The following is a 15347-nucleotide window of genomic DNA, read 5'->3' as shown; positions in this document are numbered from 1 at the left end:
AGCAAAGATCTCCACTCATGGTTCACTAGGAAGATAAAAGCAAACTGAGTCAACAGTTCATAGAAATGCTGACTCCTGGATCTGAAAAAAATAAATAAATGGAAAGGAGCCAGCAACTCACAGCCGGAAGCCCAAGCAAGATTTTCTGGAAGACCAGCTTTTACCACTCTTCCCCCCACCCCACACCCCCCAGCCCTCCCTAGCCCAGGCCCCATTCCACCCCTCTGCAACACACATATCTGAAGGGAGCAAGGGCGACTCCGATGGAAAATAAAGTCTGCAGAACTGCTGACTCGGCAGGCGTCTTTTCCAGCCAGCAACCAGCCAGCCAGCCAGCCAGCGAGAGCAAGCGCACACGTGATCCATCAAAGGAAAAACAACGGGGCAGCAGCCAAGCAGCTGGCACAGGTTGCCAAACTGCTAGTTCAGGAGTATTCCTCTGTCCCCAGGTGCTTCGGCAAAGGGTAACTGTATTTAAAAACAAGCAAAAGGTAGTCCTCGACTTGCATCAGTTCATTTCGTGACCGTTGCTGAGAAAAAGTGACCTAGGACCATTTTTTTTCACACTCACGCAGGTTGCATTTTTCGCCCTTATGGCCGTTGCAGAATCCCCATCATGGTCACATGATTTGCATTCAGATGCTCGGCCACGGGATCCTATTTATGACGGTGGCAGAGTCCCGTGATCACGCGATCCCCCTTTGGAGACCTACTGACAAGCAAAGTCCATGGGGAAGCCACATTCACTTTACAACCGGGTTACTGACTTCACAACTGCAGGGACTCCCTGGACAACTGTGGCAAGAGAGGTTGTAAAGCGGGACAAAACTCACTTAGCAAAGGTCTCGCTTATGCAGTAGAAATTCTGGGCTCAATTGTGGCCGAAAGTCGAGGACTACTTGCATTAAGATGGGAAGAGGCTGTTTCAAAAGATAAATCATATCATGTCACATTACAGAATGACAGCATTGGAAGGGACCTGGGAGGTCTTCTAGTCCAACCCCCTGCTCAAGCAGAAGACCATATGTATCAGTGGTTGCCAACCGGTGGTCCATGGCCCACTAGTGATCCGTGAGAAAATTTTGGTGGTCCGCAGAGAAATGTCACCCCCAGAGCACCCACTAAAGCAATTAATCCAGGCTGTGCAGGAACACAAGGCTGCGCCACCCACATAGCCCTCCCTGCCCACTCATTTCTTATCTGACAAACTTGCCTGCTAAATTGCTATTTTTCCTTTTTTTCCCCCGACCATCATCTGTTCTGCTGTGCCAGGAGATTTAGATTAGCTAGGAAGCAGAAAATCGTTGGATTTCTTGCTTTCTAGCTAATCTTTAGATCTTCAGCTCTGCTTTTAAGCACAGCCAAACCTCCCTTAGGACTGAAGGTTCTCTTATTCGGTGCTGGTAGCCAATGGCAGAAAGATAGATCTCTGAATGAATCTGTGATTCTGTGAGCAACTCAATCTGCTTTGCCTGATTTTGGGTAAAAGTTGCTCTTTTTTCCTAAAAAATTCAAAATTGACATAAATATTTATAATATTTACATATAAGCCATGCCCAGCCAGTCACATGACCAAGCCACAGCCACAAATTAGGCCATGCTCACAGAACCGGTTGTTAAGAAATTTGAATTCCACCCCTGCCTCTGTGTGTTTATGTGTGTGTGTGTGTGTGTGTGTGTGTGTGCGTGAGAGAGAGAGAGAGAGAGAGAGAGGGAGAAAGAGATAGGTTAGATCAGATCTCTCTCTCTCCCTCCCTCTCTCTCTCTCCCCCACCAATGTCAGCAAGTCACCGTCAATCAAAATTTATATTAGTGGTCCCTGGCATTTAAAATTATGAGTTTGGTGGTCCCTGAGGTTCAAAAGGTTGGTGACCCCCTGCTATATACCATTTCTGTCCAATTTCCTCCAGTGATGGAGCATCCACAGTATTGCATTGTGATTGCATATTATTATATTAGTCCTTGACTTACAACCATTTGTTCAGTGACCATTCAAAGTTAAAACAGCACTTTAGAAGGTGACTGACTTACTTATGATAGTCACAGCCTCTCTCCACGGTCATGTGATCAAACGTCCCACACATGGCAAAAGTTGTATATTGATGACAGTTAAAATGTGCAATCCCCCTTTGCAACCTCCCAGCTGGTTTCTTACAAGCAAAGTCAATGCGGGAAGCCAGATTCGCTTAACGACCACATGATGCAATGCAATGGTTCACTTAACAACCATAGCAAAAAAGAGGTTGTCAAATTGGGTGTGCAAACTGTCTTGCTTAGCAACATAAATTCTAATCCCAAGTGTGGAACTTACAGTTGTGTAAGTCAAGGAAATACCTGTAGAACATTAAGATTATACTATATTTTAGCCAAGAGCAGCAAATATTCAGATCCTGAATCCACATTATTTTAGTATGTGGCAAGCTTCTTCCCCTTTCTCCAGATAGGTACCACACCTTAATTTCAATTTGGCAGCAGACTGCCTCCCCCACTCCTTTATGTTTGATTAATTCACACCACAATGGTGTTGTTTTATGCTTGAATTAAATTTTAAATTTTTCTCTTTAATTATTACAGGCTAGTACTACCAGGAACTACAGATGCTCAGGGACAGCAGGGGTGATATCCAAGTTGTTCCTCTGGAATTCTCCAGTTGTTATCTTAGTGTTGGAGGGCAGTTATAAATGCTGCACAGCCTGCCCTGGATGGCCTCTATCAGAGAAATATTCTGCCATTATGGTTGGAATAAGATTCTACCCTCAGCCCAGGTGGAATGTGTTCGTTGAACAGGGGAAAGATATCATTCTGTTCTTCAGCGTACAACACAAAAGATCTTAAGAGTTCTCTTCTGTTCTTCTCTGCTGAAGATGAGTGCAAAGATGAGTGCAAACTTTTATACAAGTAGACCCATCATTTAGTAGCTGTTTGAAGTTATGATGGAGCTCCCTGGAGGCACTTATGACTTGGTTCCGTATTTCCAGTATGCTGCCCACCCCATGACCATATTTTGGGCACTTGGCAACTGGCCCACATTTACGATGATTTAGCCCCAAAATCACATTTCTTTCTTGTTTTCACCAAAACTGGCCGCTAGCGGACAGTTGTTCCACTTAATCATGTTGGCCACTTAATGACCACCGCAAAATAGGTCATACAATCAGGTTGGTCAGTTGGGTAACCTACTGTATAATATCATGACTTACGACTGTAAAGGGTAGGTTCTATTATGGTCGTAAGTCAAAGACTACCTACTATTCATCAGAGTTGATCATCATTCAGCTTGCTCTGAACTCTTAATGAGTTCAGCACCCTTGACAACAGAGTTCAAAGTCTTCCTAAGTCTTAGTACTATCATTTTTAGCAGTTTGTTGGTAACACTAAATGCTAAAACTTCAACATTATCGGGCTAGGTTAAAAGAGCTGGCAAATCAGCTATTGCTTATTCCAGCCCTCCCCACCTTAAGAATCAAAGAGGTTGATCTAGACACTTTTGGCAGGAGAAAAATAACATAAACTCCTAAATTTTAATTTTAATTTCTGGTTTACCCTCTGGAAGTTGTGGATGTTCCATCGCTGGAGGTTTTCAAGAGACTGCACTGCTGTTTGTCCAGAATTATATAGATCAGAGGCTTCCAAATTTGGCAACTTTAAGACTTTTGGACTTCAACTCCCAGAATTCTCTAGCCAGCCAGAGAATTCTGGGAGTTGAAGTCCACAAGTCTTAAAGTTGCCAAGTTTGGGGACCCCTGATATAGAGTCTCCTGCTCAAGCAGGGGCTGGACTAGAAGACCTCCAAAGTCCCTTCCAACTGTATTATTTTATGTTTTAAATATCATTTCTACCTTAATTTATACAAAGGCTGGATTCAGGGGTTATGTTATATTATCAGTAAACTACCCCACTGAGATTGACACCAAAGTTTATGGCTTAGCAACGGAAGTTTAATCAGCAAACCATAGTGAAACAAATCACAATTTACTGCAATGAATGCATTGAGGCCCACATACTGCTTGCAAGTAGCACAGCCTAATTAAACTAATCTCCTTCAATGTAGAAATTGTCTGGCAAGGGGCCCAGGTTTATGAAAATATACCTACAGAATAATTAGGGCTTAATAAAACTAATCTACCATCACAACCTCTTCCTCCAGCAGTAACATCTACCCTGTAATAGAGAATAATTATTTCAGAGAAAGCTAATCTGCCATCAGGCAATCTCCCATCTCAAACTGCAAAATTAATTCTCCCTTCCCAGAGCTGGAACTGGGTACCCAAATGACCAGGCAAGTACTAAGATGCTGATTAAGTGGGGTGACGATGCCACTTGTGCCTAGTCAGAACTTGGCACCCACATTCCTGATAAGCAAGTTAGGAAAGGTTAAGCAAATTACAAGCCAGGCTTCAAAACAAGGTTATTATATCGTCATCAACTCTGAAGGCCAAAGTTTGCCCAACCTATTGGAGACGATGCAAGCAAATCAAATAACAATGAATCGGCTGTTTAGATCTATATTTTCATTACTGAAAATTCTGAGAAAGACAGACAGAAAGAATGAAAGAGAGAGAGAGAGAGAGAGAGAGAGAGAAAGAGAGAGAGAGAGAAAAGAAAAGAAAGATCCTAGAAGGTGACTAATGTCTCCTGCTTGGGCGGGGTTGGACTAGATGACCTACAAGGTCCCTTCCAACTCTGATTGTCTGTAATTTGCTAAAGGCAGATATGAAATCTTTCACCCTGTAAACATACTGCTCATCAAAATGACAAGACATTAATTCATACAGAGCCATCACATCTGTTTTATTTGTTTCAAAACTAGAGCCATCAATTCTGGACTGTAGCAATCTCGACTGCCATTCGATGTAAATAAAAAGATACAGAAAAAAAGGCTACTATCTAATAATTGACTGGATGTTTGCAGTTTAGATTAGAAACCTGTCATCAGAGGCAAAATCAACCTCCTAGCTAGGTTGAACATACTTGAACAGAGCTCTGGTAACTATGTTTATTATTTTAATAAATAATATGTTGTGCTGCAGCCTGAAAATTTGAAAATCCCTGGTTTAGGAATTCACTGTTGCTATTATTAACAAGTTTACTCAGTGTTGAAAATAAATAAATTGGGGTCAAATATCTCTCTAAACCAATGCTTCTCAACCTTGACAACTTTAAGAAGCGTTAGCTTTACACTTGGCCAATATGGTATTCTATTCTATTCTATTCTATTCTATTCTATTCTATTCTATTCTATTCTATTCTATTCTATTCTATTCTATTCTATTCTATTCTCAGAATGCTGGCTGGGGAAACCTGGAAGTTGAAAGCCATACATTCTAAAATTGCCAAGGTTGAGAAACACTGGTGCAGAAGATTTATGTTTTGTTTTTATGCTTTATATTTTTCAGTTTCTGGATGCGTTTTGAGCTTTCCCTACTTGACTCAAGTCTGATTATTTAACATGCTCATTTGACTTCTGGCATTTTAAATGCATTTATTTTATAAGAGATAACAAGGCATGCTAAAAGTGTCTATGAAACACTGAATCCCTAAGTCTACACTGAAGTTTCCAAGAAATCCAGTTTGTGTTGTTTTGGAAGAACAGATCCAGTTGCATGCAAGCTAACAAAGCCCCTTTATATTATCAGCTTGAAGACAAACTATTTTGAGAGCCTTCTTCTTATATGAGTTGACCTTGCCATCTCTTTGAAACTATCTTCTTTGTTTTGCTGTCATATGACTATATTTTTGTACTGGATCTGTTTTATATGGTATTTTTTCTGTTTAAGCCATCAAGAGTTGTTTTGATTGCAATGGCACAGAAAGCTGTTTAATAAATACCTACAGTATTATAGAGCCAGGAGACAGTGAGTTCTAGCCCCACCTGAGGCATGAAGCCAACTGGTTGACCTTGGGCCAGTCACTCTTTCTTAGCCCTAGGAAGGAGGCAATGACAAATGACTTGTGAAATCTTGCAGGAACTTGTCCAGGCAGTTTCCATACTCAAAAGCACCCTCTCCCCCAAAATACATACATAACATTTGTCAATCTGTTTGGAGCTCATAATTGGTAAAGGCAACTACAGTAATCTTCTAAGACTTTGCTAAAAACCTCTCCCCATCCACCATCCCACAGCCAAATACTGCCAAAATTGTCTTCTTATTCTATCTTCTGAAACTGCACATCTCTGGGTATGCAATATATAGTAATCTCATAGACGTTCTTGCTTTTTCTGATTAATTCTGCATTTGCCCTACTTTCCAGGCCAACATCAGGAAGAGATGTCTCGTGGCACCTTTTCAGACTAACAAATTTTATTAAAAGGCATACACTTTTGTGAGCTGCACCTTATATAACTTTTAATAAAATCTGAAAAGGTGTTACAGACAGCTTCTGATTTTTTAGCTAACATAGTAACTAACATACTCTCCTCCTACAATGTTTCCAGACTAGGCAATCAACTCCACTCCTGATTCAACAATCAGGACTCAAAAGTCACCCGAATGATGCACAAAGGACCACTGCAGGAATGTTCAAGTTGGATATAAATGTTAAAGAAAAGGATCCTCCCTCCTTCAATGGTAAGACATCTAAAAAAAAACCCTGGCAAAGCCAGTGCAAACAGAATAATGTATGCATCCTCAGCTAGATGCTGGATTATGATTGTACAATAAATTGCAGGGTTTGTAACACAAGGTAAGCCATAATCCAGACCGATCAATCTGACACAACATGGTAGTCCAAACTACAAGCATGCAATTTGTGAAACTAGCTTCTAAGCGACACTCCAACAAATAGCACCAAATTACTTGAAACTGGTGCATCTTCTTCAATGTCACAATGTCAGTCTACTGTATTCCAAACTCTGGTACATTCACATGACAGTGTATCCACCAATTACCCAAAGTATGCATGCAAAGCATCCAGCATCTGCAATAAATTTACAACTGACAATAATCCCTGGCTTTCCAAAAACTATTGATCTCCATCAAAACTATAGCTAGTGAGATTAATGATGAAGGATGCTGGGGGATACACGTATTGTAGTATTCATTGGCAACAGAGATATGGGCCATTCTCAATGTACAACCATTTGTTTACTGACCGAAGTTACAATGACCTTGAAAAAAAGTGACGCATGACCCTTGCAGCACCCCTATAGTCATGTGATCAAAATTCAGGCACTATGTATTTACAATGGTTGCAGCATCCCAGAGTCATTTGCAACCTTCCCAAACAGCTTCTGACAGGTGAAATCGATGGCAGAAGCCAATCATTCTCCCAAGGGACTCTATCCTGTCTTCGGAAGATTCTTCCCTTTTCATTCAGAAGATGGGCATTTTGTCATTTTATTTTCTTTAAATCCTCTTCAAAAAAAACTTGGGTTTGGTTTTTTTTGCAAAGCCTTAGTTCGGAATGCCTTACTGTGGCCTGGTGCATGCACAGGCTATTACATGTCTTACTCAAACAAACAAGCACAGGCTGCTTCCCTGTTTACTCTTACCCATACTTCCTTCCCTTTCTTCTGTTATTTCCTTAGGTTGAATTTTACCTCCTCAGGGTGAGCAATCTGTGCCTATGCATGTGTGTGTGTGTGTGTGTGTGTGTGTGTGTGTGTGTGCATGCATGAGCTTTCCATTGCTCCTGCATGCATATATTTGCACAAGCCAAAAAGCACACCTCTCGCACACAAAAACCTGCAGATTCAGTAGCTGCCTCTGAATAACACTAAAGTCATGGTTTGGTGGAGTCTGTCACAACTGCCTGGACTCTCCTAAAAATTAAGCCCAAAACTATGATTTGCAAATCGTGACTGGTCGGTTTCATAGAAGAATCCATATCCAACCTCAAACAATCATCAAGCATTTGGCAGTTGGGTGAATCACAGCTATGAAGTATTTTTTTTTCTTTTTTAAACTGTCTCCAAATGATGCAGGATCATCATTTCTAACTTTCCTGCTCTCGACAAGTGTCTGCTTTGGTAAGTGACTTTACAACAAGGGTGTCAAACTTAAGGTCTGGGGGCCAGATCCAGCCTAAAAGGTACTTAGATCTGGCCTGCAGGGCCACCCTGGAAACAGTGTAGGACTGGCCCGCAGTGCCTCTGCCAGCGAAAAGGGAGCTTGGGAGGACTGCGTGCGGCTCTCCCAAGCTCTGTTTTCCCAACCGGCAGAAGGTTGCAGGAGGCAATCGCAGCCAAAACGGAGCTTGGGAGCCCGTTTTTGCAGGCAGAGCACTCAAGCCACCACAGGTGCCCCTGACATGAGTGACGTCGAACTGGCCACACACACCCCAGCCCCCCAAGGTCAAAAACTACCCTGATGCAGCCCTCAATGAAATCGAGTTTGACACCTCTGCTTTACAGCAGAGGTGGTATTCAGCAGGTTCTGACCATTTCTGGAGAACCAGTAGCAGACATTTTGAGTAGTTCGGAGAACTGGCAAATCCCTCCTCTGACTGGCCTCACCCCCATCTCTTCTTTGCCTTCCAAGTCCCAGCTGATGGGCTGGGTCTTCTTTGGTTGCCCTGCACAGGAGAACGGAACTGGAAAGCAGGTTAGTGGGGTGGGGAGGGAATGGTTTTTTTTGCAGTATCCTTCCCCTGCCACGCCCACCAAGCCATGCCCACCAAGCCACACCAAGCCCACCAAGCTACACCACGCCCACAGAACCTGTAGTAAACAATTTTGAATCCCACCACTGCTTTACAGGCATTGTAATGGGCGGCAAATAAATTTCATAATAAATAAAATGACATCATGACATACACGATTCCAATCACATCATGTAGTTAGTTTTTATAAGGTCGCCAATCTCAAAATCATGACTTTGAGCAGGAAACAATATTCAAAGAAAATATAAAAATGGTTTAAAAAAAAAACCCACACTGAGAAAAACAGAAAAACAACACACAGAGAAATTAGCAGTTGGAGTAAAACCACCCATCTATCGCAAGTCAACATAACCACACCTCCTGGTCTCCAGGCCTGGTAACACAACTGCTTCTGTCCTGATGCAACTGCTGAACAAAAACAGCATGTGTACTTTGTGATTTTAACCCTTGTACTTGTTGGCTGCGTTCATACGGCACACTTAGCCAGATCATCGATCAGCTCAGCAACCGCATGCACAAATGTAAAGCTTCATTAGAGATAAACCTGGTTGATTGTACAACCAAGTGTATGGTACAACACAGGATATCTAGTTGGTTTATGCTTCTATGCCCAGGAAAGCCAGAAAACGGCTTAATAAACCAGGCTAAATATTTTGTGTGAATCAGATAGATAAAGAGAGAAATGAAATCATTCAGCAAGAACGGCCACAATTTCGGGCTTGGAGGAGGCCCAAGAGCATTTAAGGCTATTTTATATCATCTTCTTACCTTGGCATGCAAAGAGAAGCAACAAAAATAACTACCTATTCGGTTCAACCAAGGGGGAGTCAGTTTTGTGGATTTGTTAAAAGTGCTGGACCAAAACTGTAAGTTCCTGGATACCCAGGGAGTAAATTTGGGCTACTCATGTTTTCTTTAAACATAATCTCTCTCCTGACTGCTGCTGACCAAAAGCACGACACTGTGCTGTCTGAAGCTACCAAGGGAAAAGCAAGCTCTCCATCTAATATACAAATACTGTATAGAGCCATGGGGGAGGGGGGAGATAATAAATTAAGAGCCCCAGTCTGTGCCTACAGCTGTGCGATGATGGGAAGAGCTTCCCAGAAGCCTCTCCATCCCTTTGGAGCCTGAAAAAGCGGGGATGAAGAAGGCCCAGGGCTTCCTCCCTTGAGGCCTAACAGGCAAAGCCACAATCCGGAGGGGTGTGTCTCTTGTTGCACAAGTACCGAAGAAGAGCCAACCACACTTCTCAGCTCTTACATGGGAGGGGAGTGAAGCCAAGCCAAGCCAAGGGGAGCCCCCTGGCAATTGGTAGGAAAAACACTGAATATTTCCTTCTTTACTATTACTGTTACTATTACTATCAATCTTCTCATCACTCCTTATCACCCATCCCCTCCCACTTGTGACTGGATGACTATAACTTTGCCGCTTGTATCCTCACGATTTATATGGACTGTTTCCTAGTATGATTTGATTGCTTATTGCACCCTATGACTATCATTAAGTGTTGTACCTGATGATTCTTGACTCTTGATGAATGTCTCTTTTTTTATGTACGCTGAAAGCATATGCACCAAGACGAATTCCTTTTGTGTCCAATCACACTTGGCCAATAAAGAATTCTATTCTATTCTATTCTATTCTATTCTATTCCATTCCATTCCATATTCTATTCCATTCCATATTTTCTATTCTATTCTATTCTATTCTATTCTATTCTATTCTATTCTATTCTATTCTATTCCATATTTTCTATTCTATTCTATTCTATTCTATTCCATATTTTCTATTCTATTCTATTCTATTCCATATTTTCTATTCTATTCCATTCCATATTTTCTATTCTATTCTATTCTATTCTATTCTATTCTATTCTATTCTATTCTATTCTATTCTATTCCACTCTACTCTACAGTATGCAGCAGCTGCCAAAAAAAAAACTTTGAACGGTCACTAAATGAACTGCTGTAAGTCGAGGGCTATCTGTATTATCCGAGTCGGTATAAAGAGACCATGCCCAACCTGTGGTTGAAGCTCGCTTTCCTTCTTTCCACCAAGGGCTGCACAAGTTTACCATCACCGAGAGATGATAGATATTTCATTTAACTTCATTAACAATTCATCCTACTTCTACAGTAAAATATAAAACGTCAGGATAAAAATGCTTTTTAAAAAAACAACAACAGCAAGATACCAAACATTCTTAAGACTGGTTGCATATTCTGTTTGCATATGGGCAAGTAGGGCTGGCTTCCTTTAAAAGCACTAATTAAAGAGCCTCAATTAAGTTATCTGTTGCCTCCTTGCTTGAAAGCTTCCCTCTGAAATTTAGCTGACACAGCAGTTTAAATGATACCTTACCAATCTCAGGAGCAATGTTGAAACACCTCCCGGACCTACACACTGAATTTTCTCCTTTATTTATTTCATTTATATGCCGCCCTGTCTCACTACTGAAGCAATTCCAGGCAGCTTACAAAATGATATGGGGGGAGGGGGGGGAATGAAACAAAATCAACAAGGATTAAATAAAATCCATTATCTGGATTTCCACAATCCAATCAAACTGTAAATTCGTTGTACGCACATTAAGCCAGAGGTTCCCAAACTTGGCAACTTTAAGACTTCAATTCCCAGAATTCTCCAGCCAGCATACTGGGAGTTTAGTTTTAGTTTACTTTATTGTCATTGCACCTCATTACAGCGAAATCAAACACCATCTTCAGTGGACATCATGACCATGAAAATAAACACAAACACACATCCTTCACCCTCCACACATTGAATTGAAAACCCGAAACACCACATCAACACTGCACTACACAGTAGAATTCAACAGAGTTGTTGCCGTGGGATAGAAGCTGTTTTTCAGCCTATTTGTCCTTGTCTTTATTATCCTGTACCGTCTGCCAGATGGTAATAGTTCAAAAAAAGGGTTCCCAGGATGAGATGGATCTTTGAGAATGTTTTGAAGTTGAAGTCCACAAGTCTTAAAGTTGGCAAGTTGGGGACCCTGCACTGGTTAAGCGATGAACAACTAATCCAAGTGAACACTAGCCACACTCAAGGTTTAACTATGATTTGCTGATTAAACTTCCGTTACTAAGCCATAAACTTTAGTGTCAATCTCAGCGGGGTTGTTGTTCACATTGTATATAGCATAACCTGTGAATCCAGCCTTTGTTTAAATGAAGGGAGAAATAACATTTAAAATGTAGAATAATACGGTTGAAAGAGACCTTGGAAGTCATCTAGTCCAGCCCCCCTGCTCGAGCAGGAGATTCTACACCAGAGGTCTCCAAACTTGGCAACTTTAAGACTGGGAGTTGAGTCCACAAGTCTTAAAGTTGCCAAGTTTGGGGGGACCCCTGCAACTGCACGAAGAGACAAACAACTAACCCAAGTAAAAAGTAGCTACACTCAAGCGAAGCGCGGGGGTTTCAAAAGGATGATCCGTGTGAAAAAAAAAAAACCGTTTCAGGGAGCGTGCGCTACACGAGCCAAGCAAATTGGTCGCCCAAGGGCAGAAGCGCAGCGCGTCGGGACCGGTCTTTTCTCGTGTCTATAAACCCGGTATTTCAAGAGAGCGCACACACGCCCCTCGGTCCGCGCGTGTCGGGCATGCCCGTGCTTGTTAGGGACCAGCGATCGACCAACTAAGCCCGAATCCCTCCGAAAGCAAAAAGAGGAACGTCGGGCGTCCTCCGGCTGCACCGCTCGGTCTCTAGGATCAGCCCCACCCTGACCCAGATCCAGCTTCCCGCAGGCACAAGGGCCGACTTTTGATTCGGGATCCGGGGGTTGGCAAGGGGCGACGGTTTTTTTTTTTCCATCTCATGGGGGAAGACGACCAGGATGGCTGTGAGTTCGAGCCTTAGGTAGAGGCTAAAATATTTGGCAAATAGACTCTCCGGGGGTGGGGTGGGGTGTTGGACTAGATCAGGGGTCTCCAACCTTGGCCACTTTAAGCCTGGAGGACTTCAACTCCCAGAATTCCCCAGCCAGCCTCTTGGAGTTGAAGTCCTCCAGGCTTAAAGTGGCCAAGGTTGGAGACCCCTGGACTAAATGACCTCCAAGGTCCCTTCCAACGCTGTTATTCTATGGATCAAGCGACGCGGTGTGTGTTGGGGGGGGGTGTTTTGCGGCGCAGAACTGGATGAAGAAAGATTGTATAGTGCCGGAGAAAGTGACGTTTCAAAGAGCCCCGGTATAGGAGGGAAAGAGGAGCGGGGTGGGTGGGAATGGAGTCGGGGGGGAGGGGGAGGTTGGTCCTCATCCCCAGGGAGATCCGGGGATGGGTGGGTGGCGGGGCTGGCTCTAAACCTTTGCAAGCCAACGGCCCAAGCTTTCATCCTTGGCCCACCCTGAGCAACGGGAAGGAAGATCTCCACTCTCGGGGCTGGGGCTGGGGAGAATCCTCCACTCCCACCGAGTTGGAGCATTGCAGCGCCCCGCCTGCTTGTATTGCCAGCCTTTCCGCCTCCCCTTTCTCCAACCCCCACACCCCACACCCCGCTTGTTTTTCCTAACTCCCCATTCTCCCGGCTGATGCAACCCCATTCTGAGACATGTTCTTCCCACCAGCCCCTTTTACGCAATTCTGCAGCAGGAGCAACAACTGGAGCGCACGCCCCCCCCCCCCCCGCCCATTCCCACCCCCCACCCCCGAAAATGGCAAAGAGCGCGGCGGGACACGGACACACACACAGAGAGAGAGAGAGCCGAGATCGGGGAGACAGCAGCAGCAATAGCAGCAGCGCCTCTTTCTTCTCTCTCTCTCTCTCTCTCGACTTCATTTACCTTCTTGCGCCTCAAAGTTTGGCAGCCTTCGCAGGGCAAATAGCCTTCGACTCCGGCGGGGTCGCAACTCTCCGAGTCGGCGACGATCATGGTTGTCCGTTGCAGCGCGGTGGGAGCAAGGCACGGGGAGAGAAAAGCAGCAGCGGTCGGCCGCCTCCCGTCCCGTCCCTTCTCTTCCCACCTCCCCAAAAAATCTGCTCCGGCGTAATTAAGGCAGGTCCCCTCGGAGGAGGAAGGGATGTTCCGGCGGCGGCGGCGGCAGCCCAGGGAAGAACGCCCGAAAGCGGCAGCCTCCCAGAACGTCCAGGGGCATCGGGGGTCTTCCGGAGTCCAACTCCTCCGCTCCCTGCGAAAGCCTCCCCGCCGCTCGCTTCTTTCATACTGGGGAGAAGCGGCAGGGAGGCGCTAAGAACACGGCGAGGAAGCCTCGGCACCCCGCCCTCCAGCCAATCGCGTCGGAGTAGGCGGAGTTCTTGCTGTAAGCGAGGCGTCGCCCCCGCCCCTCCGAGCTTCTGCACCAATGGAAGGGGGTGGGGTGGGGAAGGCAACGCGCTTGGGGGCATGGGAAATGTAGTCCCCCACTCCTGATTTGTTTATCTCAGGGGGGGTCTTGACAGCTTTAAGACTGGTGGACTTCAACTCCCAGAATTCCTCCTCCAGTCATGTTAGCTGAGGAATTCTGGGAATTGAAGTGCGCAAGTCTTAAACGTGCTAAGTTTAAAGACCCTTGGTTTATCTCTTTAAGGCAGGGGTTCCCCAAACTTGGCAACTTTAAGGCTTGTGGACTTCAACTCCCAGGATTCCTCCTCCAGTCATGTTAGCTCAGGAATTCTGGGACTTGAAACCAGCTGGAGAATTCTGGGAGTTGAAGTCCACAAGCCTTAAAGTTGCCAAGTTTGGGGACCCCTGCGGTAAGGTCTCTCTCTCTCTCTCTCTTTCTCTCTCTCTCACACACACACACACACATTCACCTGTACCATGCATGCTGGTGCGGAGGGAATCTGTGATTGTGGTTGTGTTGGTGGTGGGGGAATAAATCCAACGAATAAATAAAATACGACCCAGCTTTTGTACTATTTCTATTGAAAGGATCTAACAATCTGGTTATAAATTCAGCACAAAATTTCTTATACCACTGAAATGTCTTAGTTAAATTTTTGAAGCAGGAGTAAAATCTACATCGGTTCATTGTGTATGAAGCACACTGAATCTCATTCAGCTGGCAAAATTATCAAAAAGAGATGTGGTGGCATGATTAATTGTGATAAATTCTGCAGTCTTGCGTACTCTAACCACCAGGGGGGAATGTGCTGGACAAACTCATCAAAGATCAAGGAAAACAATTATGTGGAGCAAATCAAGCTGGTTCTCCACTAGATACCATAATCACTCTCATTTAAGCAAAAAATCTAGAATATCCTTAAAATCTTAATGGAAAATAATATGTAGAATTACTCAGCATTGAGGTCCATCCATTTATCATAATGGACTGACACTTTAGTATACATATCTTTGATTGCAATTTGGGGTAATATTTCCAAGAGTGTGAGCTTTTAGATTTGTAAATGAAACCTAATTCAGAAACAATAAGACCTCCATTCTGCCTTTGGAGGGATACTGTAGAATGAAACCAAAATGTTGCAAATGTATGTAGTATTAACAGAATAATAGTGAGCAAGTTTGGTCTAATGTTTAAATTGCCAGGCTAGAAATCAGGAGATTATGAGTTCTAGTCCTGCCTAACCCATGAAAAACAGTCGGATAAATTTGGGGCAGTTTCTCTCTCTCAGCTCGGTTTACCTCAGCATTGTTGTTGTGGGGAAAATAGGAGTGTTAAGTATGTTTGTCACCTTGAGTTACTTCTAAAGCAGGATTTTAAAGAAATCAAACATATCTAGGATTGTGCTATTACTCCAATAAACCCAAAGAGATAAGGCAAC

General features: G+C 43.8%; 1 protein-coding gene across 3 annotated transcripts in view; it reads right to left on the bottom strand.

Moving 5' to 3' along the window:
* SESN2 (sestrin 2) overlaps positions 1-13794 on the bottom strand; it is a 44374-nt gene extending 30580 nt beyond the window's left edge. For 2 of the 3 annotated variants that reach the window (XM_026702813.2, XM_087939730.1), the window contains exon 1: positions 13408-13794. In XM_026702813.2, the coding sequence (XP_026558598.1) occupies positions 13408-13497 (90 nt within the window). In that variant the 5' untranslated portion in view covers positions 13498-13794. The remainder of the gene's footprint in view (positions 1-13407) is intronic. The other variant, XM_087939731.1, reaches the window with a different exon arrangement.
* Between the last annotated feature and the right edge of the window lie 1553 nt (positions 13795-15347).

This window comes from Pseudonaja textilis, chromosome 10 (assembly GCF_049901715.1).
Source record: "Pseudonaja textilis isolate UNSWEBS1 chromosome 10, rPseTex1.2, whole genome shotgun sequence".
Taxonomy (NCBI): Eukaryota; Metazoa; Chordata; class Lepidosauria; order Squamata; family Elapidae; genus Pseudonaja; species Pseudonaja textilis.
This window is presented reverse-complemented; position numbering and strand designations above follow the sequence as displayed.